This window comes from Triticum aestivum, chromosome 3B (genome assembly GCF_018294505.1).
Source record: "Triticum aestivum cultivar Chinese Spring chromosome 3B, IWGSC CS RefSeq v2.1, whole genome shotgun sequence".
Classification (NCBI taxonomy): Eukaryota; Viridiplantae; Streptophyta; class Magnoliopsida; order Poales; family Poaceae; genus Triticum; species Triticum aestivum.
In genome coordinates this window covers 14,179,727-14,206,557 of record NC_057801.1, presented here as the reverse complement: position 1 = coordinate 14,206,557, position 26,831 = coordinate 14,179,727, and the positions used below count along the sequence as shown (strand labels likewise).

General features: G+C 43.6%; 1 protein-coding gene and 1 long non-coding RNA gene across 4 annotated transcripts; one reads left to right on the top strand and one right to left on the bottom strand.

The window, feature by feature from the left end:
- Window positions 1-418: 418 nt before the first annotated feature.
- Window positions 419-2,053, top strand: LOC123068266 (uncharacterized). 3 transcript variants are annotated; one of them, XM_044490786.1, is made up of 3 exons: window positions 424-1,386; window positions 1,586-1,653; window positions 1,742-2,053. In XM_044490786.1, the coding sequence occupies exon 1, from the start codon at window positions 733-735 to the stop codon at window positions 1,351-1,353; it is 621 nt and encodes a 206-aa protein (XP_044346721.1). In that variant the 5' UTR covers window positions 424-732; the 3' UTR covers window positions 1,354-1,386; window positions 1,586-1,653; window positions 1,742-2,053. The 3 variants fall into 3 exon arrangements, with proteins under 3 accessions (XP_044346722.1, XP_044346723.1, XP_044346721.1); XM_044490787.1 differs by lacking the exon at window positions 1,586-1,653 and having other exon boundaries at window positions 419-1,266; window positions 1,785-2,053; XM_044490788.1 differs by lacking the exon at window positions 1,586-1,653 and having other exon boundaries at window positions 419-1,269; window positions 1,788-2,053.
- Window positions 2,054-5,541: 3,488 nt separating this feature from the next.
- Window positions 5,542-9,586, bottom strand: LOC123068264 (uncharacterized). Its single transcript, XR_006431676.1, has 5 exons — window positions 9,445-9,586; window positions 9,156-9,249; window positions 8,090-8,179; window positions 6,537-7,142; window positions 5,542-5,867 (listed from the first exon to the last, which is right to left on the bottom strand). It is a non-coding gene; the product is annotated as an uncharacterized lncRNA (long non-coding RNA).
- Window positions 9,587-26,831: the final 17,245 nt, after the last annotated feature.

Here is a 26,831-nt window from a genome sequence, read left to right as displayed (position 1 = left end):
TCCTCTCACACACACACACACAGTATAGTAGAACACATGCTCCACGCCACCGCCCCCATCAGGCAATCTTCGTTGTGCGCGGCCACCCGGCTCAGATGGGCCAGGAGGCCCTTTCCAGTAATGCCGTGCCATCACGCATGCATCTGCAAGTTTGACTGGTAATGGACACAGGGCCTCTTCAATTATTCATGCATGCGTGCTATGGCCCATGGGTATGTTGATACGATCGCGTCTTGCACCTTGCACAGTTGTATGGCTACCCCTTTTTTCTGATTCTATCTAAAAGAAAAGGAGATGCCTTCCATATTTGTTTAGATAGATAGCTAAGGTAGCTGCTCTTTTCTTTTGCTTGTTTATATTTATGTACGAGCGAGTACACGAAGCAGACGTACAAAGCGACACACATTAGAGCATCCTTCATCGCCGGCGCCTCCTCCTCCCTCACATCCAGTGGCGGCACCTCCTCCCCCACCCAAGACGTGCGAAAGCAACAAGTGTGGCGTACGTGGTGGTGTACATACTAGCCGGGCCAGTAGATATATGGTAATAAAGCCTCGTTCAAATGCTTTTGACGGCCAAATCCATCCACCTCGTCTATATATAGAAGCAGGCATACACAAGGTTTGTGTCTGTCCATCCATTTTACAGTAGCTCTGCTAGCTGGTATAGCCAAGAACCAACACACCCATTCCACCGCGCACGCGCAGGTAGAGGGAGGCTAGGTAGATCGAGATGGCCGCCGCAGGGAACCTCCCCCACCCAAGCCCCGCTACCCTGCTCAACGCCGTGCTGGACGAGTCGGCGAGCCTGGACGACCGGAACGCCCAGTGGACGGAGGAGGCCGCGCGCGAGCTGAGAAACATCGCGGTCGCCGTCCGCGCCAACGCGCAGGCCAGGAACGTCGCCGGTGCCAGGGCCGAGCTCACGTCGACGGTTCAGCACCTGACGCCGCTCTTGTGTCACTTCATGAGCGAAGGCGTGCAGATGCGCAAGCTGCGGCGCATGTTCCGCACGGCGGTGGGGGCGCCGATGGTGCCGGCGGCCGCGCCCGACCTGCCGCCATTTTTCCGTGTGGGAGATCAATGCATGTCGCAGGCGGAGATCAGCAATGGGATCCTCCGCAACACATCAGAGAGCATGTCCGGAAGGGTCAACGCGGCGCTGACGCTGTTGGACGTGGTGGAGGCCGGGGCGACCAACCCCGACGAGGTCTGGGGCACCGTCAATGAGCACCTGGAGGAGGTCACCACCTACACGGAGATGATGGTGGCTCAGCACACCGCACTGGTCCTCCACATGCGATGCGTGGTGATGAGCATCGCGGCCGGCGTCCGCCTCTACGTGCCCGCCTAAGACATGCAAGCCCCTCCTCCGGTCCAAGCAGAGGTACGGGCCGTTGATGCATTCATTCATCTCTCTCTCTCTCTATATATATATATATATATATATATCTCTATCTCTCTCTCATCTTGCCTTAATCTCTCAGTTGATGCATTCATCTCTTTCTCTCTCTAATCTCGCCTTAATCTCTCAGTTGATGCATTCATCCCTATTTCTAGTAACACTCATGTTTTGTTGTGTGTAGGCAGCAGATGCGGTGATCGTCGGAAGCATCAGGGCCGGCCGGAGGGAGGAGCGGAGAGTCAGTCCAGTCCAGGAAAGAATGAATTAGTTGCAGTTTTCGTTTGTGCGATCGAATCGACAAGGCTTGCTAGTTGCATTGATTGCGACATACAGCAGCCCTGCCGTCGGTCTTAATTACTACTCCTATAGTAGTTATCTCCGTGTCAACAGCCTAGTAGTAGTAGTAGTAGTAGTAATCCTCCTGTTGATGGTGGTGGTGGCAGCATTGTATCAGAGTCAGTCTAGTCCGGTTTGTTTGTTTGTTTGTTAGCTCTTCAGAGTCAGTTGTGGTGGTGGTCGGTCAACGCATACTAGTTAGTAGTAGTTGTTGCAGCAGCTGTTGCTTGTAATGCGTTGGTGTATCAGAGTCAAGTTACCACTCCAGTTTCAGTCGATTATTATGCGTAGTAACTATCGCCGTCTTTCATTATCTGCACGAATACGGTTTTTTTTTTCTTCTTATTTGAGAAGAATCTGCATATACGTATCTATGCTACTGCCTCCGCATTCGTGCTGCTTTATCGGTGGGTCGCAATAGGACAACTACCAGGTTAATTAACATCCATCGGGCAATTTTAATTTCTGGCCAAAATGAAATGACAAAGACCCACCTCTGACGCAATGCTGATTTTAAAACGCCGTGCAAGATATATATATTGTTCCAAACATGTTACCGCCTCAACGCAGTTTAAGATTGTTCCAAACATGTTTATTGCCAATTTGCTAGCTAATTAATGACTCGATGCACTTTTCAACATATATAGAAACCGGTCCGTACGAGGGTAAAACACCCACACAATTTCACTACTATCAACCCCACCCACCTATATTCTACCAAAACCTTGTGAATTTATTATTGCTTCAAATGAACCCAGCCTCTGATTGCTACTATCACGACTTCTCCAAAGCAGTTTCTTTGATGCCCTGCACAAAGAAAATGCCATGAGAACCAACGGCAGAGTTGAAGGAAAAAAAAATGCCATGTTCATGCTTGACTGAAAAGGGCATAGCTATATATATATGCCAGTCCCTTGAAAATAGTATCAGGGTCAGGCAATTTCCTTTTGAAGTCGCACCTAAGCACATAGCTATATCCAAACTGTTAGTGTTAGGGCAACTCTAACCTATCCCCTAAAAGTTAATGGAGAATCCAAACGAGTAAAGTTAATTAGAGGAGTAAATTTTTTTCTCCTCTATAGGTGGCCGCACCTAGCTGATCCCCTAAACTTTAGTGGAGTAAAAAAAAAGTTTAGATTTTGTGTTCTAGCCGCATGAACTTCAAACATTTCACTATATACTACAACATTGAAACTAAAATATGCATAACATAACCGTCATAACATATGTATCATCATCGTGATTTTTAAATAAAACATGCATAGTTCATCCAAAAGGCGTCACTTCAAAGTTCAAACACAAATGTTTGATCCAAAACCACCGCAAACAAAAAAAATCATATATGTTGTGGATCGAGCCAACCAATGGCATGCATGAACTCAAACGAGATGGTCGCCGAAGAAAACATCACCGCCACCACCATCCTCTCGGACGGTACCATCACCACCACCATTTTGAAGAGAGGCTTCCACTTGGGTCAAGATCTCCCCACGAGTGAGCTCCCAATACTTTCTTGTGGTTTCATCCATTGTGGTTGGATCCATTAACATGATAGCACATCCATCGGCCTTCTTGGCATCACGAATCCTCTCCACCTCAAGTGCAAGTCTACTCTCCTCTGCTTTTAACTTCCTTTCTTTGGCCGCCAACTTCCAAGGCGAGTCGAGCCGAGACAAGAGCTACTCATTTAGCTCGTGAGTTTCGAGTTAAAATTCAAGCCCTACTCACCATGTTTGTCTGTTGGATTATCTGGAACAAGATAAACGCTAGAGTGTTCAAGAAAAAGTCGACACCTCTGTTCTACATCCTCAAGCTTATACAAAATGAGGCCAAGCTATAGATCACCGCGGGATCTAGGCACCTAAGCACCATCATGCCCCGAGAGTAGTCTTCCTTGTATTGTCGTGTGGTTCTCTTTCTTGTGATGGGCTATGTTGTGGAGCCATTGCTATGTTTATAACTGAATTCTTCCTCTGTTAACTAATGGATGAGACAAGTCTTTTGCCTTGGTTTAAAAAAACAACATTTGCTAGTAGTAATAGTCCTCATGGTGCTAGTGGCAGCAATATTGCAACACATTGGTGTATCAGAGTCGGTCTAGTCCGGTTTGTTTGTTACCTCTTCAAGCTCGTTATTATGAGTAGCAGTAACCATTGTTGTGTTCCATACTTATCTATGGTCAACATCGTAAGAGCATCCTCAACAGATGATGCAAATTTGATGGTAAAAGTGGGTGTTGTATAATTTACATCACCAAAAAGTGTTTTTTTACATTTTTTCAAAAATAGCCAACTCCAAGAGAAGATGTATATTTAGGCCATGTTTGGTTCACAAGTCCTAAGACTTTTTTTAGTCCCAACTTATAAGTCATAAGTCCCTAAAAAGTCCCTACCTGTTTGGTTCCTAGGACTTATAAGTCCCTATAAGACCATATTACAACTATAAGTCCCTATAAGTCCCTCCTTGAGAGTCTTATTACATAAGTCCTAAATGCCCACTTTAAGTCCCTATAAGTCCCTCCTGTTTGATTTAGATGGGACTTATAGGGACTTTTTTAAGTCCCTAAGCCAATAAGTCCCTGGAAACAAACACCCTCTTATTATGTGGTGATATAAATTCCTAATCCAAGAGATGGTGTATATGAAGATGTTGAACTACTACTTCGTTTCAAACATAATTCAAACATAGCAAATTCAACTACTACTTCATTTGAAACATAACTCAAACATAGTTCTAATTTTAAACATAATTAGTTCTAATTAAAACATAATAAACATAGTTTAAATTACTACTACTCCAACGACTACTACTGGTTCAAACAACTACTTGAACTACATCGAAGATGAAACTACTCTTCATTGGAGCTCCTGAACTGCTCCCAGAACTCATCATTTCTCGGGTCGTCGCACCCCTCGTCCTCCTCCTCTGAGTCATCACAGTCCGACGAGTCCGACTCAACGGGGATCACCGTCGAGCGGCCGGTCTCGTCCTCTTTCTTCACCCCCTTCTTCTTCTGCTCATCCACGCGCTTCCAATAGACCTCGCCATCGTCACCATCGCTGGCTTCTTATTCCTCTTCTTATTCCGGCTGGCCGGCTTCTTATTCCTCTTCTTCTTCATCTCCTCCATCCGGAAATTCTCTAGCACGAGAAACTCCGCATCCGCCCAGGTCTCAATCTTCAGGAAATTGAGCTCCGTCCTTGGCCTTGTGGCACGCCATGCAGCGACATCATACGCACGTGCGGCCTTGTCGACAATGGGGTACCCTCGTTGTAGAAGTCAACGTCGAAGTTGACGGACGACTTCGTCCACACTTCGGAAGAACCCCGTCTTGCTCTTCAGGGCCTTCTTCGGTGGCATGGTTGCACGGCACTCGAATCAGGGCAACGACTGTGCGTCACAATTTGGCCGGTTTGGCCACGAGCAGCAATGGACGTCGACGAAGGAGTAGCGAAAAAACACCCGATTCAAGGCATGCGGCGGGGGTGGTGGGAGGGCAAACGCGACGGTGCGGCGCGGCAAGTGGAGGGAGGAAGAAGACACGCGTGGGTGAACAACTAGAAATGACAATTGGCAGTTGGAGCATGACATCACTTTTACATAACTGGGATGTGAAGATGCAAATTTGCATCTCTAGATATTTTATTTTACAACACGGAGCAGGTGAAGTATTTTTTTTTTTTTTTTGCATCTACATCATCAGTTAGAGATGCCATTTTAGACCTCAGAGATGCAAAAGTTCGTAATTTTTGCATCTACATCTTCTATAGATGCATTGCTCAACAAAATATCACAGCCACACAAGGAAATAAGAACATGTACCCAACAAGATAACCAGTTTAACATCCACCCGGCAAGCTGATGTACTGCCTCAACGCCATTCAAAATAAGTCTACTACAAAACATGTTATCTGCAGATACTGCATCAAGTCAAAGGTCTCAAGATAAGACTACTGCAAAACATGTTATCTGCAGATAGACCCGCAAGGAGGTAAAACACTTATAACAACAATTCCACCATTCGTTTTACTACCACCGACCACAGCCATCTACTCTACCAAAACCGGAAGAATCACATTTGCTTCAAATGAAAGCCTGCCTTCGCATTTCTCTGTTATCCTGCAGGCCTGCAGGAACAAAACGCCATAAGAACCGACAGCAGAGCTGAAGCAAGCATACATCAAGCGACATCATTATACTTCTATCTAATGTAACAACTACAACCCTAAAAGAGTAAATAAAGGTATTAACCAAACACGCAATCCTAAAACTGTTGTAAGAGCAGGGGTAATAAAATAATTTCAGAACAAACACACACAAGCGACAGTTTCTGTAATTCCTGTGTCATGGGCTAATTTTGACCCACAGTCCTCGTCAAATGCAGATAACGAGTACTGATAAGCTTGATGTGCAGAACAGTATACATAGTTACTGTCTTCAGCAATGGAAAGCATATATTTTAAGTGACTGTCAGCTAAGTCATGATCTACATCTAAAGTACTCCCTCCATCCCATATAATACAAGACATTATTATATCCAATATGTGAATATATTGGATGTAATAATGTCATATATCATGGGACAGATGGAGTATATCCCATCAACCCATGCCAGACACATACCCCACTTACTTCCAAATAATGAGTAAATTCAGGTTACTTCCAATATAGTATGAAACTACTACACGACAATATGAACATTTACCAAACTAAAGAGGGACAGCTCATACATAAAGCAAAAGAAATCATGCATCAATTTAGTACACAGGCATGAAATGGATTCATTAGTTCAATACCTTGGCCTATAATTCGACTAGTCCTGGTGCAAGGGTGGAACCAACATGCCCTCATTGCAGATATTTGCAATAACCTCCAAATGGAACTGGAGATGGCCTGCAAAAGCTTGTATGAGGCGACCGATATTAGTGGCCTCGCTTAATACGGTTTCTGCCTCCTGATGAGCTACTGGATCCAAAAGCGAGCAATTATTCACAATATACTCAAACAATGATGCGCTGCTCCCCATCACCACGAACAAACGGTTGATCGAGTGAACTGTATTCCTGGCATCTATCAGAATGTTTCTCAACTGTATTTCCTGCTCGTTTCCCAGCACAGCTGCAAACTGAGGATCACGCACAAGGAACATTCCTTGAACAGATGCATACACGGGCACCATTTCTCGGTACGCCCACTCAAGCTCAGCCATCCAGTAACCAGATTCGTCGCCGGTGATGTGATGGGCGTTGTATTCTCGAATGGCACATTGCCGAAGCCCGACTTCGGTCACAAACTGTGCTACGCCATCAATGACCTCACGGATCTGATGGCGTGCTGCAATAGCTTTCGCAGCTAGTAGGCCAGGTAAGATTTCATTTGATCGCGGCATTGTGACTACTGATCTGCAGCAATAATAACAACGATCAATTTAAAACAGACAAAAAACACTAGCTATAAACTCAATTGCAACTTTTGTAAGAACCAAAACAAGTAGATCTTCAACCTCACACATGGCTTGTTTCAGTAAGAACTTTTTTATGTGCTTGAATATTCCCAAAACCAGGCAATAACATCATGTATCTAAAGCTGCCTACACCTTTTAAATTCAGTCATTGCATTTACATGGTCACAACTTTCAAACACATAATAGCTGTGCATCATGGTCTCATATTTTCAATTAAAAGATGAGGACCATCCTAGTTACAAGAAGTATTACAGGGCACTTACATATGAAAACTAGTAAACTACTATCCATGGTTGCTAACCCACATGACAGAGTATAATAAAAATAAACTATTATCTAGGAAACTGTAAATTGTAGCTAGGCAACTACAAACTACAAAAGAATTTGCTAAACTTAGCTAAGCAGAGCCAAATGACCAAAAACTAGAGTGAAGAAATTTGTGTACTGAATGACAATGGATGCAATTTGCGCATCATACAGTACCTACTGCTTTCATTTAATAAATTAGTAAACCATTTCCATATTCTTTCCTACTACTCATCCTATCCTTCTCATCTACTGTGCCTACTGATCTGCAGCCAATGCCATCAAGATAAGCATATATGACACAATCGCAACAATTAGCTTCTTTCGCTTCTTGTCTATCTACCATGCAAAATTGAACAAAAAACAAGACACCCTGCTCAGAGTCCATACGGTACATATAACTTGAAATAGCACACACTCAAATATATCCCACTGTTCATACACAAACAAATACATGCCCACTGTCCATACACAATCACACATAGGATCTCGTATTCACAAACATTATATGCTCCTATATGCACGATCAATCCATAGAAAAGCACACCAGAACCAGTTGTATGTGCAGTAGGGTTATACCTTGGATTTTTTCGGATAAATGGACTGCCAGATGCTGATTCCTGGGGGAGAAACGGACTGCAGAGGCTGCCTTGTGCTCTTCCGTGTTAACTGCATAGAAAGGGAGAGATGCATCAGATCTGACACAAAGAAGAGGAGCAGCAAAAGAACAGAATTGAATCGAGTTTCACTGTCCATAACAACTTGCGCTAATCAAGAGAGAAGGGAGGGGGAGGGGAGGGGGGGGCAGCGCCCATTTTCACTTAAAAGATGTGGAGCACACTGGTTACTAGAAAGCACTTACATATACAAAAAACTAGTAAAGTACTATTCATGGTTGCTAACACACATGACAGCGTGTAACAAAATAAACTATTATTTAGGAAACTGTAAATGTAGCTAGGCAACCACAAACTACAAAAGATTTTCCTAACCTTGGCTAAGCAGAGCAAAAAGTCAAGAAACTAGAGTGAAGAAATTTGTGTATTGAATGACAATGGATGCAATTTGTGTAACATCCAGTACCTACTGCTTTCATTTAATAAATTAGTTAAACAATTTACCTATTCTTTTGCACACATTTCCACATTTGATAGTTAAGTTACTTCATAGTTCATACAAAGTTCATCTATCCCGTCATTTATAACCCAATCGTGAATAATGCATCAAGCTACAACAAAATTTTGTTCAATGGACAAATGAATAGTGTCTTCAAGCAAATTGCGGTCCCTAAAAAGTTGACAAAATAGAAAGAAAGGTCATGTTCACACAGGTTGTTTCATCCCTCTATACTTTATTCTCTAGGTACTCACTTCTCATCCTATCCTTCTCATCTATTGGCCCATAACATACGTGTTCACTTATTTTTCCTTTTCTAGACTGAACAGCCAATTCCATCATCAAGTGAGGCATAAAAACAAGACAGCCTGCTCAGACATATAACTTGAAATAGCGCACACCCCACTGTTCATACACAAACAAACACATGCTCACTATCCATACACAATCACACATATGTGATCCTATATGCACGATCAATTCATAGAAAAGTACACCAAAAACAGTTGTATGTGCAGTAGGGTTATACCTTGGATTTTTGAGGGAGAAACGGACTGCCAGATGCTGGTGATTTCTGAGGGAGAAACGGACTGCAGGGGTTGCCTTGTGCTCCTCCGCGTTAACTGCAGAGAAAGCGAGAGGCTTCACTGTCCATAACAATTTGCAGAAAACGAGAGAGGGGGACGGGAACCGCCGGCGCCTCCATGACCCGCCTCCGTAGTACCCTGTTCCCCGCCGCCGTCGCTCACATCCACAGCACCCACATCGGGGACCAGGCGGGGGAAGAGGGAGAGAGGGAGGGGGAGGGGGGGATGTACCTTGAGCGCCGCCTCTTTGCTCAACCGCGCCGCCGCTCCGATCCAGACCTCCAGCCGCCGCTGTGGGAGAGGTCAGAACGCATCTAGGTTTTCTCCGATAATAAAGAAGGGGGTCATGTTAGGTCTGGACTCTGCAATAATGTGGCCGGCCCAGCTACATAAACGTGGCCGCCCATACCAAAACAGCCCTTCGGCGGTTCGTTGAGGCTGGATACGCACGCGGCCACGGGACCTCCTATTTACCGCATTATGCGGCAAACAGACGCCTCTTCGCACAGAGCGCGCGCAACTGGCCGGCCCATTGGAGTAAAACTCTTAGTGATTGGTTGGGCGCAAAAAATCAGAAATAGAAAGAATGCGCAACCTGGAATTCAATCTCCACACGTTCTGTTGTGGTCGGTACCGCGCTAGCCAGCCGAACTGTAGACACGGATGTGAAAATGAGTAGCACCAACTCTAAAGGACGAACTGTAGCAGCATAAATGACCATTACTCAATGTTTTAAAAAACACAAACAATTTCCTAAATTCCAATTTCGTTTCAAAATGCGAACAATCTTTGAAAACTTGGAACAGCTTTTTGGAATTATGAAGATATAGTGAAAAATGAGAAAAAAAACTTTAAATTCCGAACAATCCAAACACGAACAAAATTTGAAACTCAAATCTTCTTTGAAAACATGAACAAATTTAGAAATTCCAAACAATTTTTGGAAACAAGATTTTTCTGAAAGTCTAAACATTTTAGAAACATGAATACATTTTGAAATTCCAAACACTTTTTTGAAAGTGTGAACAATTTTTGAAAACATGAACAAAATTTGAAACACCATTTTTATTCAAAATACAAACAAATTTACAAATTCCAAACAATTATTAGAAAAACAAAAGAAATGAAACAATAAACTTTCTTGAAAACACGAACAAATTTTGAAATTGCGAATAATTTCTGTAAACATGAACAAAATTTTGAAACTCCAATTTTTTTTCTGAAATCATGAAAAAATTACGAAATTCAGAACTTTTTTGGAAATTGTGAACAAATTTTTAAAATGTGATATTTTGCGGAATTTTTGAACATTTTTGGAATTACAAATATTTGAAAAAGGAACATTCATTCAAATTATGAACAAAATTTGAAACTATGAACATTTTTTAATCTGTTTTTTTAGCAAGAGCATTTCTTGATATTCTGATTAATATTTGAATTTTTAAAAAAATCTTGAAAATAAAATCGCACTTCAAAAAGAAAGAAGGAAAAATAATAAATGAAAAAGAAAGAGAATAGATAAAGAAAAGAACAAAAAGAGAAAAAGACACAGAAAACCCCCCAAAAAGCCAGTAGAAGAAAATAAACAGAAAAACCCGGTTCTAGGAACCATCTAGAAGGTTCCCAAAACCAGTTGGCTAAGTGGGTCGGCCTAGATCCTCCGGTCGTGTCGTTGGCATGTGTGTTGTGTCAACATTTCGACGCAACGAGCGGCGAATAGGAAATACCCGTGGCCGCAAGCAGTTGACGATTCTCCCAGGTTGCTTTGGTTTTTTTGTTCGTTGATCTCCACTCCTAATCTCTACTAGTAGAATGCCCGTGTGTTGGGCCTTTTTTTCTAATTACACATATAAATATAATGAATAACAAATTCCACATGTTTAGAAAAGATAAGCTGCGACGATCGAAAAATAATCAAACCCACTTCACTTGCTATGTAATTCGAGATGCATACATAGAGAGCAATGATCTAAATAATTAGCTTCGAGATAGGGAAGGCTTGCCACCTATCAAATTCGAAGAGAAAAAAGGGCAGCTTGCCCACTTTTGGCTCGGACATGGGATAGCGGAGGGGGCCCTTAGAGACAAATTCCAACAACTCTTTGTCATTACGCACAATACAAGCGCAAGAGTCGTGGAGGTCATAGTGCACGACATATGCACTCCGTTGTCCCAGTAATTGTTTGGGCCCTTTGAAGTGGCGGCTTGGGACTTCCTCCATGACAAGCTAGATGGGGTGAGGTTAACCAACGGGGATGACAAGATTTTTTGAAGGATGGAACCTTCGCGACAATTATTCCCTAGCTATACAGTGAATTTTTTAAGACGAAAACACAAGGTGAGGTGATCGATATCTGAAAGGCGAAGATTCCTTTAAAAAAACTTTGGTGAGTTGCGACGAACCAAATTCTGAGTGGTGATCAAACAAAAAGGGCCAGGAGATGGCAAGTGCACTTGGTGTGGCCAAGATGGAACTTGCAACCATGTCCTATTTAGATGTGTCATTGCAAGGTTGAAAGCACAAGTGCTCCCTGGGTGATTTTAGTAATTAATTTCAACATATCTCTTGTTGGATTAATATTTTTATCTAGTATATTTCAGAAAGTTCAACAAAGGCGTGACATGGACAAGAGGATGTGGAACCCCTTCTAGATGCTAAGGACAGAAGATTGGCAAAAGCTCAAGACACTCTTCATTTCTATTTTAGTGATCCAAGATCACATTGAGTCCATATATAGGAAAGCCAATACTGTTAAAAGGGGATGAGGTGTTACTTAATGGTCTACTTGCTCAAAGTGCTTAGTGATATGCTCCAAAACCCTCAACCACTTTCTTATTTCCACATATATCATAAACCTAAAGTCAAACTCGGCCCCACCGATTTGATCTATCTGGCGCCACCGAGTTCATTTGACATAGCCACTGTCAGAAACCCTAACCAGTTCGATCTACCGATAGGGATCTCGGTCTCACTGAGAAGGGATTGCAAACTCTCTGTTTCCCTTCGTAACATTTCGGTCTAACCGAGATAAGCGATCGACCCCACCGAGTTGGCAATGCAAACTCTCTGTTTCCTTTTTGTAACGTTTCGGTCTAACCGAAATGAGCAATCGGTCCCACCGAGTTTGCCCGACCAACTCTCTGTTTGCTTGTTACTGAAATCGGTCTCACCGATTTGAAGTAATCGGTCAAATCGAGATCAAGTTTTGCACTAACCCTAGCGCATCGGTCTCACCGAGTTGATCATGTCGGTCCCACCGAAAACTCTAACGTTCACATTTTGAACCAAGTCGGTCTCACCGAGTTTCACTATTCGGTCCCACCGAGTTTGGTAAATTGTGTGTAACGGTTAGATTTTGTGTGGAGGCTATATATACTCCTCCACCCCCTTCTCGAGAGCCATCAGAACGTGCCTACACTTCCAATATTTTTATTTTTTGAGAGAGAATCACCTACTCATGTGTTGAGATCAAGGCATTCCAATCCAACCACAAGAATCTTGATCTCTAGCCTTCACCAAGTTGCTTTCCACTCAAATCATCTTTCCACCATATCCAAATATGTGAGAGAGATTTGAGTGTTGGGGAGACTATCATTTGAAGCACAAGAACAAGGATTTCATCATCAACACACCGTCTATTACCTTTTGGAGAGTGGTGTCTCCTCGATTGGTTAGGTGTCACTTGGGAGCCTTCGTAGATTGTGGAGTTGAACCAAGGAGTTTGTAAGGGCAAGGAGATCGCCTACTTCGTGAAGATCTATCCAAGTGAAGCAAGTCCTTCGTTGGTGATGGCCATGGTGGGATAGACAAGGTTGCTTCTTCGTGGACCCTTCGTGGGTGGAGCCCTCCGTGGACTCGCGCAACCGTTATCCTTCGTGGGTTGAAGTCTCCACCAACGTGGATGTATGATAGCACCACCTATCGAAACCACGCCAAAAATCTCCATGTCTCCAATTGCGTTTGCACACTCCAATCCCATCCCTTTACTTTTTTGCAACTTGTATGCTTTACTTTCCGCTGCTCATATACTCTTGCCATGCTTGCTTGAAATGTATTATGAATGTTTAAACTTGTGCTAAAACTCCACCTCAACTTGAAGAACTTAAAAACTGCTACTTTTCTTTGTTGAGGGTCTAATCACCTCCCTCTAGACACCTCTTCTCGATCCTTTAATTGGTATCAGAGCATTGGTCTTCATTGCTTTGGTTTAATCATCACTGGAGGAAGATGGATGAGTCTAATGTTGGAATACGTAGCATGCAATTTCAAAAAAATTATACGCTCACGCAAGATCTATCTAGGAGATGCATAGCAACGAGAGTGAGAGAGTGTGTCCACGTACCCTCGTAGACCGAAAGCGAAAGCGTTTGACAACACGGTTGATGTAGTTGAACTTCTTCTCGTTCCGACCGATCAAGCATCGAATGTACGACACCTCCGAGTTCTGCACATGTTCAGCTCGATGACGTCCCTCGAACTCTTGATCCAGCAAAGTGTCGAGGGAGAGTTCCGTCAGCACGACGGCGTGGTGACGGTGATGGTGAAGTGATCGGCGCAGGGCTTCGCCTAAGCACTACATGAATATATGACCGGAGGCGTAAACTATGGAGGGGGCGCTGCACACGGCTAACAATTGTTGGTGTGTGTTCTAGGCGCCTCCTCCCCATGTATATACTAGTAGAATGCCTGTGCGTTGCCATAGGCATTTTAAAAATCCAAAATCTTACTGGCTCATAATGAACATGTTCTGATTTTTATGGATATATGATATTCCTAATTGCAATTAAACGTCACTAATTTCTTGATCCATCAACCATGGGTAAGTGCAAAAGTAAATGAATATAAGTTGAGCGAAATAAGGAAGAATCAAATGAATGAACAAATGAACCGTGCACATGCCTTAATCACTTCTTCTCCACCTGAAAATGGAACCCAATACGTTATGATACAACATTGCATTGCTCCATGGTAACTGATCGGCCTTCTCACTTGCACTAAGGAGCCCCATTTGGCCATTTCTTCCGCCGCCGGCCTCAACATCACCCTTGATATATCTCTCCGCCAGCTCCGTCATGAAGCCATGTCCATCATGTTTCACTGCATCTTACATTACTCCTCACATAACATAAGTGTTGGGGAACGTAGTAATTTCAAAAAATTTCCTACGCACACGCAAGATCATGGTGATGCATAGCAACGAGAGGGGAGAGTGTTGTCCACGTACCCTCGTAGACCGAAAGCGGAAGCGTTATCACAACGCGGTTGATGTAGTCGTACGTCTTCACGATCCGACCGATCCAAGTAACGAACGTACGGCACCTCCGAGTGCAGCACACGTTCAGCTCGATGACGACCCCAGACTCCGATCCAGCAAAGTGTCGGGAATGAGTTCCGTCAGCACGACGACATGGTGACGATGATGATGTTTTACCGGCGCAGGGCTTCGCCTAAACTCCGCGACGATATGACCGAGGTGGAATATGGTGGAGGGGGGCACCGCACACGGCTAAGGAACGATCACGAAGATCAATTTGTGTTGTCTAGGGTGCCCCCCTGCCCCCGTATATAAAGGAGGGAGGGGGGAGGTGCGGCCGGCCCCCTAGGGGTGCGCCTGGAGGAGTCCTACTCCCACCGGGAGTAGGACTCCCCCCTCTTGCCTTGGTGGAGAATGAAAGGGGGGAGGGGAAAGAGGAAAGGGGGGCGCCGCCCCCCCACCTTCCTTGTCCTATTCGGACTAAGGGGGAGGGGGCGCGCGGCCTGCCTTGGCCGGCCCTCCTCTTCTCCCTCATGGCCCACTAAGGCCCATTAACCCCCGGGAGGGTTCCGGTAACCCCCCGGTGTTCCGGTAAAATCCCGATTTCACCCGGAACCATTCCGATATCCAAATATAGGCTTCCAATATATCAATCTTTATGTCTCGACCATTTCGAGACTCCTCGTCATGTCCGTGATCACATCCGGGACTCCGAACAATCTTCGGTACATCAAAACTTATAAACTCATAATAAAACTGTCATCGTAACGTTAAGCGTGCGGACCCTACGGGTTCGAGAACTATGTAGACATGACCTAGAACTATTCTTGGTCAATAACCAATAGCGGAACCTGGATGCTCATATTGGCTCCTACATATTCTACGAAGATCTTTATCGGTCAAACCGCATAACAACATACGTTGTTCCCTTTGTCATCGGTATGTTACTTGCCCGAGATTCGATCGTCGGTATCCAATACCTAGTTCAATCTCGTTACCGGCAAGTCTCTTTACTCGTTACGTAATGCATCATTCCGTAACTAACTCATTAGCTACATTGCTTGCAAGGATTATAGTGATGTGCATTACCGAGAGGGCCCAGAGATACCTCTCCGACAATCGGAGTGACAAAACCTAATCTTGAAATACGCCAACCCAACATGTACCTTTGGAGACACATGTATTACTCCTTTATAATCACCCAGTTACATTGTGACGTTTGGTAGCACCCAAAGTGTTCCTCCGGTAAACGGGAGTTGCATAATCTCACAGTTACAGGAACATGTATAAGTCATGAAGAAAGCAATAGCAACATACTAAACGATCAAGTGCTAGGCTAACGGAATGGGTCAAGTCAATCACATCATTCTCCTAATGATGTGATCCCTTAATCAAATGACAACTCATGTCTATGGCTAGGAAACTTAACCATCTTTGATTCAACGAGCTAGTCAAGTCGAGGCATACTAGTGACACTATGTTTGTCTATGTATTCACACATGTATTATGTTTCCGGTTAATACAATTCTAGCATGATAATAAACATTTATCATGGTATGAGGAAATAAATAATAACTTTATTATTGCCTCTAGGGCATATGTAACACCCCGAGACCGACGCTCCAGAAGACTTCCAGCTATTCCGAGTTTCGTCGTGTGATTTGTTTTATTTGTTGCATTCATCCTTGCATCATGTGCTTTGCATATCATGTCATCATGCGCATTTCATTTGCATACGTGTTCGTCTCATGCATCCGAGCATTTCCCCGTTGTCCGTTTTGCAATCCGGCGTTCCGTTCTCCTTCGGTGGTCATTTCTACCTTTCTTTTGTGTGTGGGGATTAAACATTTCCGGATTGGACCGAGTCTTGCCAAGCGGCCTTGGTTTACTACCGGTAGACCGCCTGTCAAGTTTCGTACCATTTGGACTTCGTTTGATACTCCTACGGTTAACCGAGGGACCGAGAAGGCCTCGTGTGTGTTGCAGCCCAACACCCTCCCATTTTTGCCCAAAACCCACCTAACTCTGCTCCATCGTCTCGGTCGTTCGATCACGATCGCGTGGCCGAAAACCGCACCTCTTTTGGACTCTCCTAGCCCCCTCTACCTATAAATATGTGATCCCCTCCGAATTTTTCGCGCAGTCCAAACCCTAACCTTCGTCCACCTCGCGCCGCCGGACAATTTCGCCCGCGCCGGACATGTCCGTCCCCGCGCGCCACCTCACTCCGCCCAATGAGAGCGCGACATGTCACCCCGCCGCCGCTTCCCCTCCACTCACCGCGCGCCACGTCAGTGCCCAGCCTCCCCACTTCGCCGCCGGGCCCGGAAAGCCCGCAACCGGCCCACGCGGGTCCATCTCCTCGCGCCGCCGCCTGGGAGGCGCCGCCTTCGTCCTCCCCGACGCCGTCTGCCGCCCGCTGCCTGTCTCCACCGCGCTTCGACCCCGCCGTACTTCTCCCGTGCCGCCACCTACCAAGCTCCCCGTCGGCCCCGTCTTGCCGCGTCGTCGCCGGATTCGGGCCTTCCCTCGTCGGATCCGCCTCTCCCCATCCCCGCTGCTTCCCGTGCCGCAGCCGGGGAAGCCCCGCCGTCCCTCGCCGGCTTCACCATCAGGCGCCGCCGCCCCTGCCTCCCCGATCCGATCGGGATCGAGGGAGACGAGCCCCTCCTCGTGGGCCTCCGCACCAGCCCAGCTCACCCGCGCCCCCGCGAAGGCCCAGCTCCCCGCGGTCCAGCCTCCCGCGCCTCCAGGCCCAGATCGCCCGTGCCCGAGTGGGCCACCTCCTCCGAACCGGGCCAGATCCATCTCCCACCGGCCTGCTTCCCCAGCGCGAGCGCCCCAAGGCCCATCTCCAGCGCCGGCCTCGCTCGGCCTCCTCCCCAGCTCCCTTCGCCAACCGCATGGGCCGCAGCGCCAGGCCCAGCCGGGCCACCTCCTCCGCACCGCGCCAGCCCAGCTGGCCTGCCTCTCCCTCCGACCGGGCCAGGCCCAAGGGTGAGCCGACCCCAGCGCCCCTCCTCTTTTCTCTTCCTCGCTGTTGGGCTTCCTCAGATTCGGCCCGATGCATGTTTTTTTCAGCGTCTGGACGATTTGTCTATTATCCTGAGACAGCAGTTTTGCAGTTTAGTCCCCCTAGTTCATGCATTTAATAACTCACAAACCGTGCGTCGGATTAAAATGTTTTATATATGAAACTTGCTCAGAATTTTGTGTAGATTAATAATATCCAACTTTCATATATGTTTAAAATGTTAAAAATGTTGTTTGCATTAATTTGCTCCTATGCCATGTTAAAATGATTTAATTCATAACGAAATAACCGTAACTCCGAATTTAATAAACTTTATATGTAAATGGGGTGGAATTTTGCCTAGTTTAATATGGTGGCATCATCTTGCATGTTTAGCAACTCTAAAATAATGTTTAGGGCAGAACAGTACCAAACCTTAAATTATGCATATGAGGATTTTCCGGAATTGTTGTTTGTTGTTCCGGCCTCATTTAAACTTGCCTAGATAGGTAGTTTTCATTTGCTTCACCTCTTGCCATGTTTAACAACAATTAATATTGTTGGGTAGCTTAAACGAGAGATAACTAAATAATTGATGTGGTGTTCCGTCAATATGCAGCTCGTTGCATATTGAGCTCCACTTAATTTGTAGTATTGTTTGTTGCACCTTGCCATGTCATGCCTCATTAAACCGGACATGCATCATACTTGTTTGTGCATCATGACATGTTTATGCTTGTGTGTTTACCATGTTGTTTGTTTCTTTCCGGGTTGCTTCTCTCGTTAGCTTCGGTTTCGTTCTGGAGTTGTGAGGATTCGTTCGACTACGACCGTTTGTCTTCTTCTTGGATTCGTTCTTCTTCCTTGCGGGATCTCAGGCAAGATGACCATACCCTCGAAATCACTTCTATCTTTGCTTGCTTAGTTGCTCGCTCTTTTGCTTGCCTATGCTGCGATACCTACCACTTGCTTGTCATGCCTCCCATATTGTTGAACCAAGCCTCTAACCCACCTTGTCCTAGCAAACCGTTGTTTGGCTATGTTACCGCTTTGCTCGGCCCCTCTTATAGCGTTGTTAGTTGCAGATGAAGATTGAAGATTGTTCCTTGTTGGAACATGGAGATGTTGTTTCTTGTTGGAACATGTTTACTGGTTGGGATATCACAATATATCTTATTTAATTAATGCATCTATATACTTGGTAAAGGGTGGAAGGCTCGGCCTTATGCCTGGTGTTTTGTTCCACTCTTGCCGCCCTAGTTTCCGTCATATCGGTGTTATGTTCCCGGATTTTGCGTTCCTTACACGGTTGGGCTATAATGGGAACCCCTTGACAGTTCGCCTTAAGTAAAGCTCCTCCAGCAATGCCCAACATTGGTTTTACCATTTGCACTAACAACCTACCACCTTCCCTTGGGTTCTGCAGACTCAAGGGTCATCTTTATTCTAACCCCCCCGGGCCAGTGCTCCTCTGAGTGTTGGTCCGAATTGAGCTGCCTGCGGGGCCACCTCGGGGAAACTTGAGGGTTGGTTTTACTCGTAGCTAGTCTCATCTGAGTGTGCCCTGAGAAAGAGATATGTGCAGCTCCTATCGGGATTTGTCGGCACATTCGGGCGGTGTTGCTGGTTTAGTTTTACCCTGTCGAAATGTCTTGTTGTACCGGGATACCGAGTCTGATCGGAGTGTCTTGGGTGGAGGTCTATTCCTTCGTTGACCGTGAGAGCTTGTCATGGGCTAAGTTGGGACACCCCTGCAGGGTATTATCTTTCGAAAGCCGTGCCCGCGGTTATGGGCAGATGGGAATTTGTTAACGTCCGGTTGTAGAAAACCCGAAGTTGACCTTAATTAAAATACATCAACCGTGTGTGTAACCGTGATGGTCTCTTTCCGGCGGAGTCCGGGAAGTGAACATGGTGTTGGAGTTATGTTTGACGTAAGTAGTTTCAGGATCACTTCTTGATCGCTACTAGCTTCACGACCGTGCCTTGCTTCTCTTCTCGCTCTCTTTTGCGAATGTAGCCACCATATATGCTAGTCGCTTGCTGCAGCTCCACCTCATTACTCCATCCTTCCTATAAGCTTAAATAGTCTTGATCTCGCGGGTGCGAGATTGCTGAGTCCCCGTGGCTCACAGATACTTCCAAAACCAGCTTGCAGGTGCTGATGAGTCTGTGCAAATGACGCAACCAAGCTCAGGAGGAGCTCGATGAAGATCTTGTCCTTTGTGTTGTTTCCGTTCTAGTTGATCAGTAGTGGAGCCCAGTTGGGGTCGATCGGGGACCTTTGTCGCATTTGGGGTTCTTCTTTTATTTTGGTTCCGTAGTCGGACTGTGATTGTATCTGGTTGATGTAATGCTTTATTCATGTACTTGTGTGAAGTGGCGATTGTAAGCCAACTATGTATCTCTTTCCCTTATGTTTTACATGGGTTGTGTGAAGATTACCTCACTTGCGACATTGCTTTCAATGCGGTTATGCCTCTAAGTCGTGCTTCGACACGTAGGAGATATAGCCGCATCGAGGGCGTTACAGCATATTTCCTCAATAAGTACTATTGTTCAAGCATGCATACCAATCGTTAGATCAAGCACGTCTAAACAATCAAGACCGAAAAATAGCTAGGCATTGGTAATCAGGAATGTACCTTTTAATCAAGTTATTTGCTCCATTGATGTCTGGGTTGAAGTATTATCCAAAACTGATTAGTCGTAAAAGTATTAGTGATACGTCTCCGTCGTATCTACTTATCCAAACACTTTTGCCCTTGTTTTGGACTCTAACTTGCATGATTTGAATGAAACTAACCCGGACTGACGCTGTTTTCAGCAGACTTTCCATGGTGTTATTTATGTGCAGAAATAAAAGTTCTCGGAATGACATGAAACTCCACGGAACGTCTATTTGGAAATAATAAAAAATCCTATTAAAAAGCACTAGCTGGAGAGCGCAGCTGTCATTTGCATTCATTACTATTAATTTATATTGGGTATGACTATGACTGGATCTTTTTTACCATGAATTATAATGTCTAGTCAGTCCTTGGATCTTTAAAGGTGCTCTACATTTATGTTTTGCGGTCTCAGAAAGGGCTAGCGAGATACCATCTTGTTCTATCATATTATGATTGTTTTGAGAAAGTGTTGTCATCCGAGATTTATTATTATGGCTCGCTAGTTGATTATGCCATTGATATGAGTAAACATGAGACCTGAGAGTTATTGCAAATGTGGTTAGTCATAATCTTTGTTGAAAACTTGAATGCTGGCTTTACATATTTACAACAACAAGAGCAAACAGAGTTTGTAAAAGTTTTTCTTTATCACTTTCAGTTTGTCAACTGAATTGCTTGAGGACAAGCAAATGTTTAAGCTTGGGGGAGTTGATACGTCTCCATCGTATCTACTTTTCCAAACACTTTTGCTATTGTTTTTGACTCTAACTTGCATAATTTGAATGAAACTAACCCGGACTGACGTTGTTTTCAGCAGACTTTCCATGGTGTTATTTATGTGCAGAAACAAAAATTCTCGGAATGACCTGAAACTCCACGGAACGTCTTTTTGGAAATAATAAAAAATCCTTGCAAAAGATGAAGACCAGGGGGCCCACACCCTGTCCACGAGGGTGGGGGGCGCGCCCTCCCCCCAAGGGGCGCCCCCCTACCTCGTGGGCCCCCTGGAGCTCCTACGACCTCAACTCCAACTCTATATATTTGCTTTCAGGGAGAAAAAAAACAAAGAGAAGAATTCATCGCATTTTACGATACAGAGCCGCCGCCAATCCCTAAAACCTCTCGGAAGGGCTGATCTGGAGTCCGTTCGGGGCTCCGAAGAGGGGGATCCGTCGCTGTCGTCATCATCAACCATCATCCATCACCAATTTCATGATGCTCACCGCCGTGTGTGAGTAATTCCATCGTAGGCTTGCTGGACGGTGATGGGTTGGATGAGATCTATCATGTAATCGAGTTAGTTTTGTTAGGGTTTGATCGCTAGTATCCACTATGTTCTGAGATTGATGTTGTTATGACTTTGCTATGCTTAATGCTTGTCACTAGGGCACGAGTAACATGATTTCAGATCTGAACCTATTATGTTTTCATGAATATATGTGAGTTCTTGATCCTATCTTGCAAGTCTATAGTCACGTACTATGTGTTATGATCTGGCAACCCCGAAGTGACAATAATCGGGACCACTCCCGGTGATGACCATAGTTTGAGGAGTTCCTGTATTCACTATATATTAATGCTTTGTTCCGGTACTCTATTAAAAGGAGGGCTCAATATCCCTTAGTTTCCGCTAGGACCCCGCTGCCACGGGAGGGTAGGACAAAAGATGTCATGCAAGTTTTTTTCCATGAGCACGCATGACTATATTCGGAATACATGCCTACATTATATTGATGAATTGGAGCTAGTTTCGTGTCACCCTATGTTATGATTGTTACATGATGAACCGCATCCGGCATAATTCTCCATCACCGATCCAATGCCTACTAGCTTTGCACATATTTTTCTTCGCTTATTTACTTTTCCGTTGCTACTGTTACAATCACTACAAAACACCAAAAATATTACTTTTGCTTCTGTTACTTTTGTTACCTTATCACTACTATCATATTACTTTGCTACTAAATACTTTGCTGCAGATACTAAGTTATCCAGGTGTGGCTGAATTGATAACTCAACCGCTAATACTTGAGAATATTCTTTGGCTCCCCTTGTGTCGAATCAATAAATTTGGGTTGAATACTCTACGCTTGAAAATTGTTGCGATCCTCTATACTTGTGAGGTATCAATTAGCATCTAAAATTCAGTGTGAGAAAGCCTTAAAAGTATTAGCAGACAACATAAAACACAATGGTATGTCGGCTACTACTCACAGGTGACCGAACACCCTCAAAGTGGGATGGGAGTGGCAACTCACGTAAGCTCAGTTGATTCATCATGTCATTACTTGCATATGCTTCTTGTGTTTGCATTCTCGTGCTCATACATATGTTGTTTGCTAGACGGAAGTGGCGGTCACTTTGTATCATGAGGCAGAGAAGAAGTTGTTTGCTTTTAGCTATTGTTGGATCTTACTGAATGGAGTGCCAAAATGGACATAACTTGTCGCCGATCTTAAAGCCGACAAGAAGAGAAATGATGGCTCAAGCTCCCACCATTCAATTGGGTTGGACAATGAAGTTGTCGTCTGCTACTTGTGGGCTGCGTTGAGATTTTTCCCTGAAGAGAAAGGGTGAAGCAATATAGTAGCGGCTAGTACTCCCCTCAGTGAGTACCAAGGTTATCAAACCAATAGGAGAACCAAGCAAATCCTATTCAAACAACACCCGCACACACACAAACAAATACTTGCACCCAGCGCGGGCAAGAGGGTTGTCAATCCCCTTATACTCGTTATTTGCAAGAATTAATTCTGATAATGGTAGAAGTATAAATTGAAAAGTATGCAAAGTGCTAAAAACAATGCAGGCAACCAAACGCCTCCTTGGTTGCTTCTAGCATATTTTAATTTTCATTCTAATATCTAGTAACATAGTGATTTTTTACATATGAAATGATGGGCCATAAATGTATGGTGTTCTAGGCTATAATTTTTGTGAAATTTCATATGCATTATGTTTATATACAATCACTAAAAAATTAAATGGGCCATGGCAACGCATGTGCATTCTACTATTATATACTCCCCCTGTTCCAAAATGTAGTGCATAAAGGTTTTTTGAAAAGTCAAGCACCACAAGCCTTGACCAAATTTGTGGGGAAAACATTTACATCTAGAATACCAAACTTATATCATTAGATTAATTATAATATGTACTTTCATACTTTATAAATTTGGTATTGTAGATATAAATAGTTCTCTCTAATAACTTGCTCAAAGTTTTCAAATTTTGACTTAAAAAAACATCTATACACACTACATTACGGAACGTACCGAATACGAAAGTTTAGTGTACATAAAAAATGTTTACTGTATATTAAAAAAATGTTTGATGTGTGTTATTAAAATGTTCATCACATAATTGAAAACAAATTCACCGTATATTACAAAATGTTCAAATTATATAACAGAAAAAGTTCCTCGTATATTAGAAACATGTTCGCCATATTTGAATAAATGTTCACCTTATAAACCAAAATCCTCAAAATAATAATCCATACCTTATATATCTATATCTATATTTATACCTATTAATAAAGCAAGGTGTGTTTCGCAAATTTTTTCATTCATTCACTACCGAAAAGAATTTTTTCTATCCAGGTGGTACTAAATTCTTATGCGTTCATCTGCTAGAAAAATACGTTTCCAGAATTTTGTACGTGGGCCGCGCGCTGTAGCCCAGCGAAGCCAGCCCACTTATTTTTCTGCCCATGCAACTGTGAAAGTTCTATTTTTCGCACAGGGCAACAAATAGTTGGACCTTCACACAGGGGAACAAATAATGGGCTGGCCCCATATTTATTGGTTTTTCTGTTTTATTTCTATTTTTATTCTCCTTACCGTATCTTTTTTGTCACTCCCAAGTTTATTTTTCTTATAGAATTTATTTCATAAACACAAAGTTCTAAAAAAAGTTCAGAATTTTAAAAAAAGTCAAATTATATAAAATGTTCAGATTTCCATAAATTTGTTAGCATTTTGAAAAATATTTGCAACTTGAATTTTTTCCCCATTTTTGAAAACTTTTATTGTTTTTCAAAATTGTTTCAGATTTCTAAAAAGAAAATGGCAATTTAATAAACGCTCCAAATTCAAAAAATATTCTTGTTTTAGTGAAATTTTCATATTTCAAAATAATCTTAAAATTTACACATTTTCAGAAAATATTATGAATATTCCACACATGTTCCCTTTCAAACAAAATGTTCATAAATTCAAATAATATTCATGTTTTTATAAAAATCTTGGTATTTTCAAAAAATGTTTGTGAATTTTAAAAGATGTTACTGTTTCAAATTTTGTTCACGTTTTTCTGAGAGTATACATAATTTTGAAAAACTATTCAAGATTTAAAAAATGTATCATGTTTCCTACGATAGTTAGAAACTTCGTACCTTGAAATCTCATTGATTAAAAGGAAAAGTAGATTGAATAATTCACGAGCCTTTTCTGGCGTACGATGACGTAACAAAACTCTTCAATGTCATCGATCAATGAATGAAAAAATAGCGGATTGATTACTTCATACCTGGCGAAACCGAGAAGCTAAATGTTACCTTTTCACATGCGCACAGGACTTTGTTTGAACATATAGTCCTCACTAACTTTAGATGCATGCTAAATTTTCCCGTTGCAACACACGGACATATGTGTTTGTTGCTAATAAAGTAGGGTTTGTTTCGCCGGTTTTTTCATCTGTTCACCCATATTATTATTATTATTATTTGATTGTTGAGATTTTTTTACTATCCGAGGTGGTACTAATTTTAATAATGGCTTCTTTTTTGTTATTGGGCTCCTGAAAAAAGGTTTGAAGCCCGTACTGGGCATCATCTCTTATGTATGGGCCGTGAGCCGAAAACATGGAAAATATTGTATCTTTTAGGCGGATTCGAACTCACGATCCCCATACCTCGGTAAAAATGCAGTAACCAACTGAACTGGAGTGTGGTGTTTTGGTGTCTGGGCGGGCATGAACAGTAAGGCCGAAAAATAGAAAACAAAAATTAAAAATTCCATTTTTTTGTGATGCAAAATGCTCAAATGTGTGATGTTCGTGGAAATTCCATGAAATTTCGATATTCGAGAAGCTCGTGGCAAAGAAAAAACAAATTGGGTTTGTGATAAACATTCGAAAACAACATTGTTCATGCATGATTTTGTCTTTTTTGCCATGCTCTCCTCACATTTTCAAACTTCATAAAATTTTACATGAACATCACGCACATGCGCATCTTGCTTGTAAAAAAAGTCCACATTTTTGGAATTGTTTTACTATATTTAATCATGATACTGTTCATCAGGCTCATTTGAGCCCGGGCACCGAAGTGGATTATCTTTGTGAATAAAAACGTTGACTTCTAATAATATACTAGTACTAGAAGAACGCCCGTGCGTTGCAACGGGGCCACATTAATTTTAAGAGTTCAATATTACGACATTGGCAACCTTTTTTACCATCAAATCCTCACACACACACACAGACACACACTCTCCCTCCGTCTTCCTCACTCTCTATCCCCCTCTCCCTCTCTCTCTAACACACACACATATCCATCTTATTGGGTACGGGATCATAATCCATCTATTTCACACATACACGCTAGTGCATAACAATATGGATTATGTGTATTATATTTGCCAGCAGAACTGAGGGAATTAATTTCATGTAAATCGACCAGCCACAGCTCCAAGAATACGCGGACGAGGTGGCTCGGGTCGGCGTCGGCGCCGTCCAGCGCGGGCCACGGGCCCGCTTCCAAGTGCACGTGCAATGCATGTCTTCACAAATATTATAACCAGATGTGAGAAATCACATGCATAGAAAAGACATTATGATAGCAATCCAAATACCATACTCAATTGAATACCTAACCTGGACAATACTCTTATTTCTATGCGCCAAAAAAAATGAAATAGCGAAGCTAAGTATGCCTACATATGCTCAGATTATATATAAGAATCTTGCGTGAACAATTGCAACAAAGCACTAAGCAGCGATAAATTTAAATAAAAAATCCATTAACTATGCAGGCAACAGGCTTGTTACAACATAGAGAGATAGGAAAATGTCACCTCCAGTAATGTAGCGCAAAGGAGTGGAACGAAGCATGAATGAGCGGTTGTTTGTTCTTCTCCATGTACATGGATCAGCAGTAGAGGCCAAGTATATAAGTACTTGACCGAACTCCACACTCCACTCTTCGTGTACGGAGAGCCATGTCACCTTCTCGCCGCTGCAGCATAGGAGGACGGCTGGTTCACGTGACCCTCCAGCTGGGGGATCCATGGTGGCTGACCGTCGAGCTCGAGGCAGAGAAGTTGAGGGCAGTAGTGGCGAGATCCATGCCGGCCAACCGGGCGAAGAGGAGGTCGTCGGGGAGGGACACATCGGCAAGATCCGGTCACCACGCGACCTAAAGAGCAACAGTGATCTCCACAAGCTGTAGGCCGACGACGTGCTCCATCCCCTGCGATGGGGTGACCATGGCGGTGGCCACAGCTCCTCATGCTCGCCTCGATCTTGACGACACACCCTGAGTGTAGGAGGCAGTAACGACCTCGACGAAATCATGGCCTCCATCCCGGAACGCAATCATGTCGCTCTAAATAAATGGATTCAATCATGTGACTCTAATTACTTCGGATTGTTATGTGCACACTAAGCGGGGTGCAA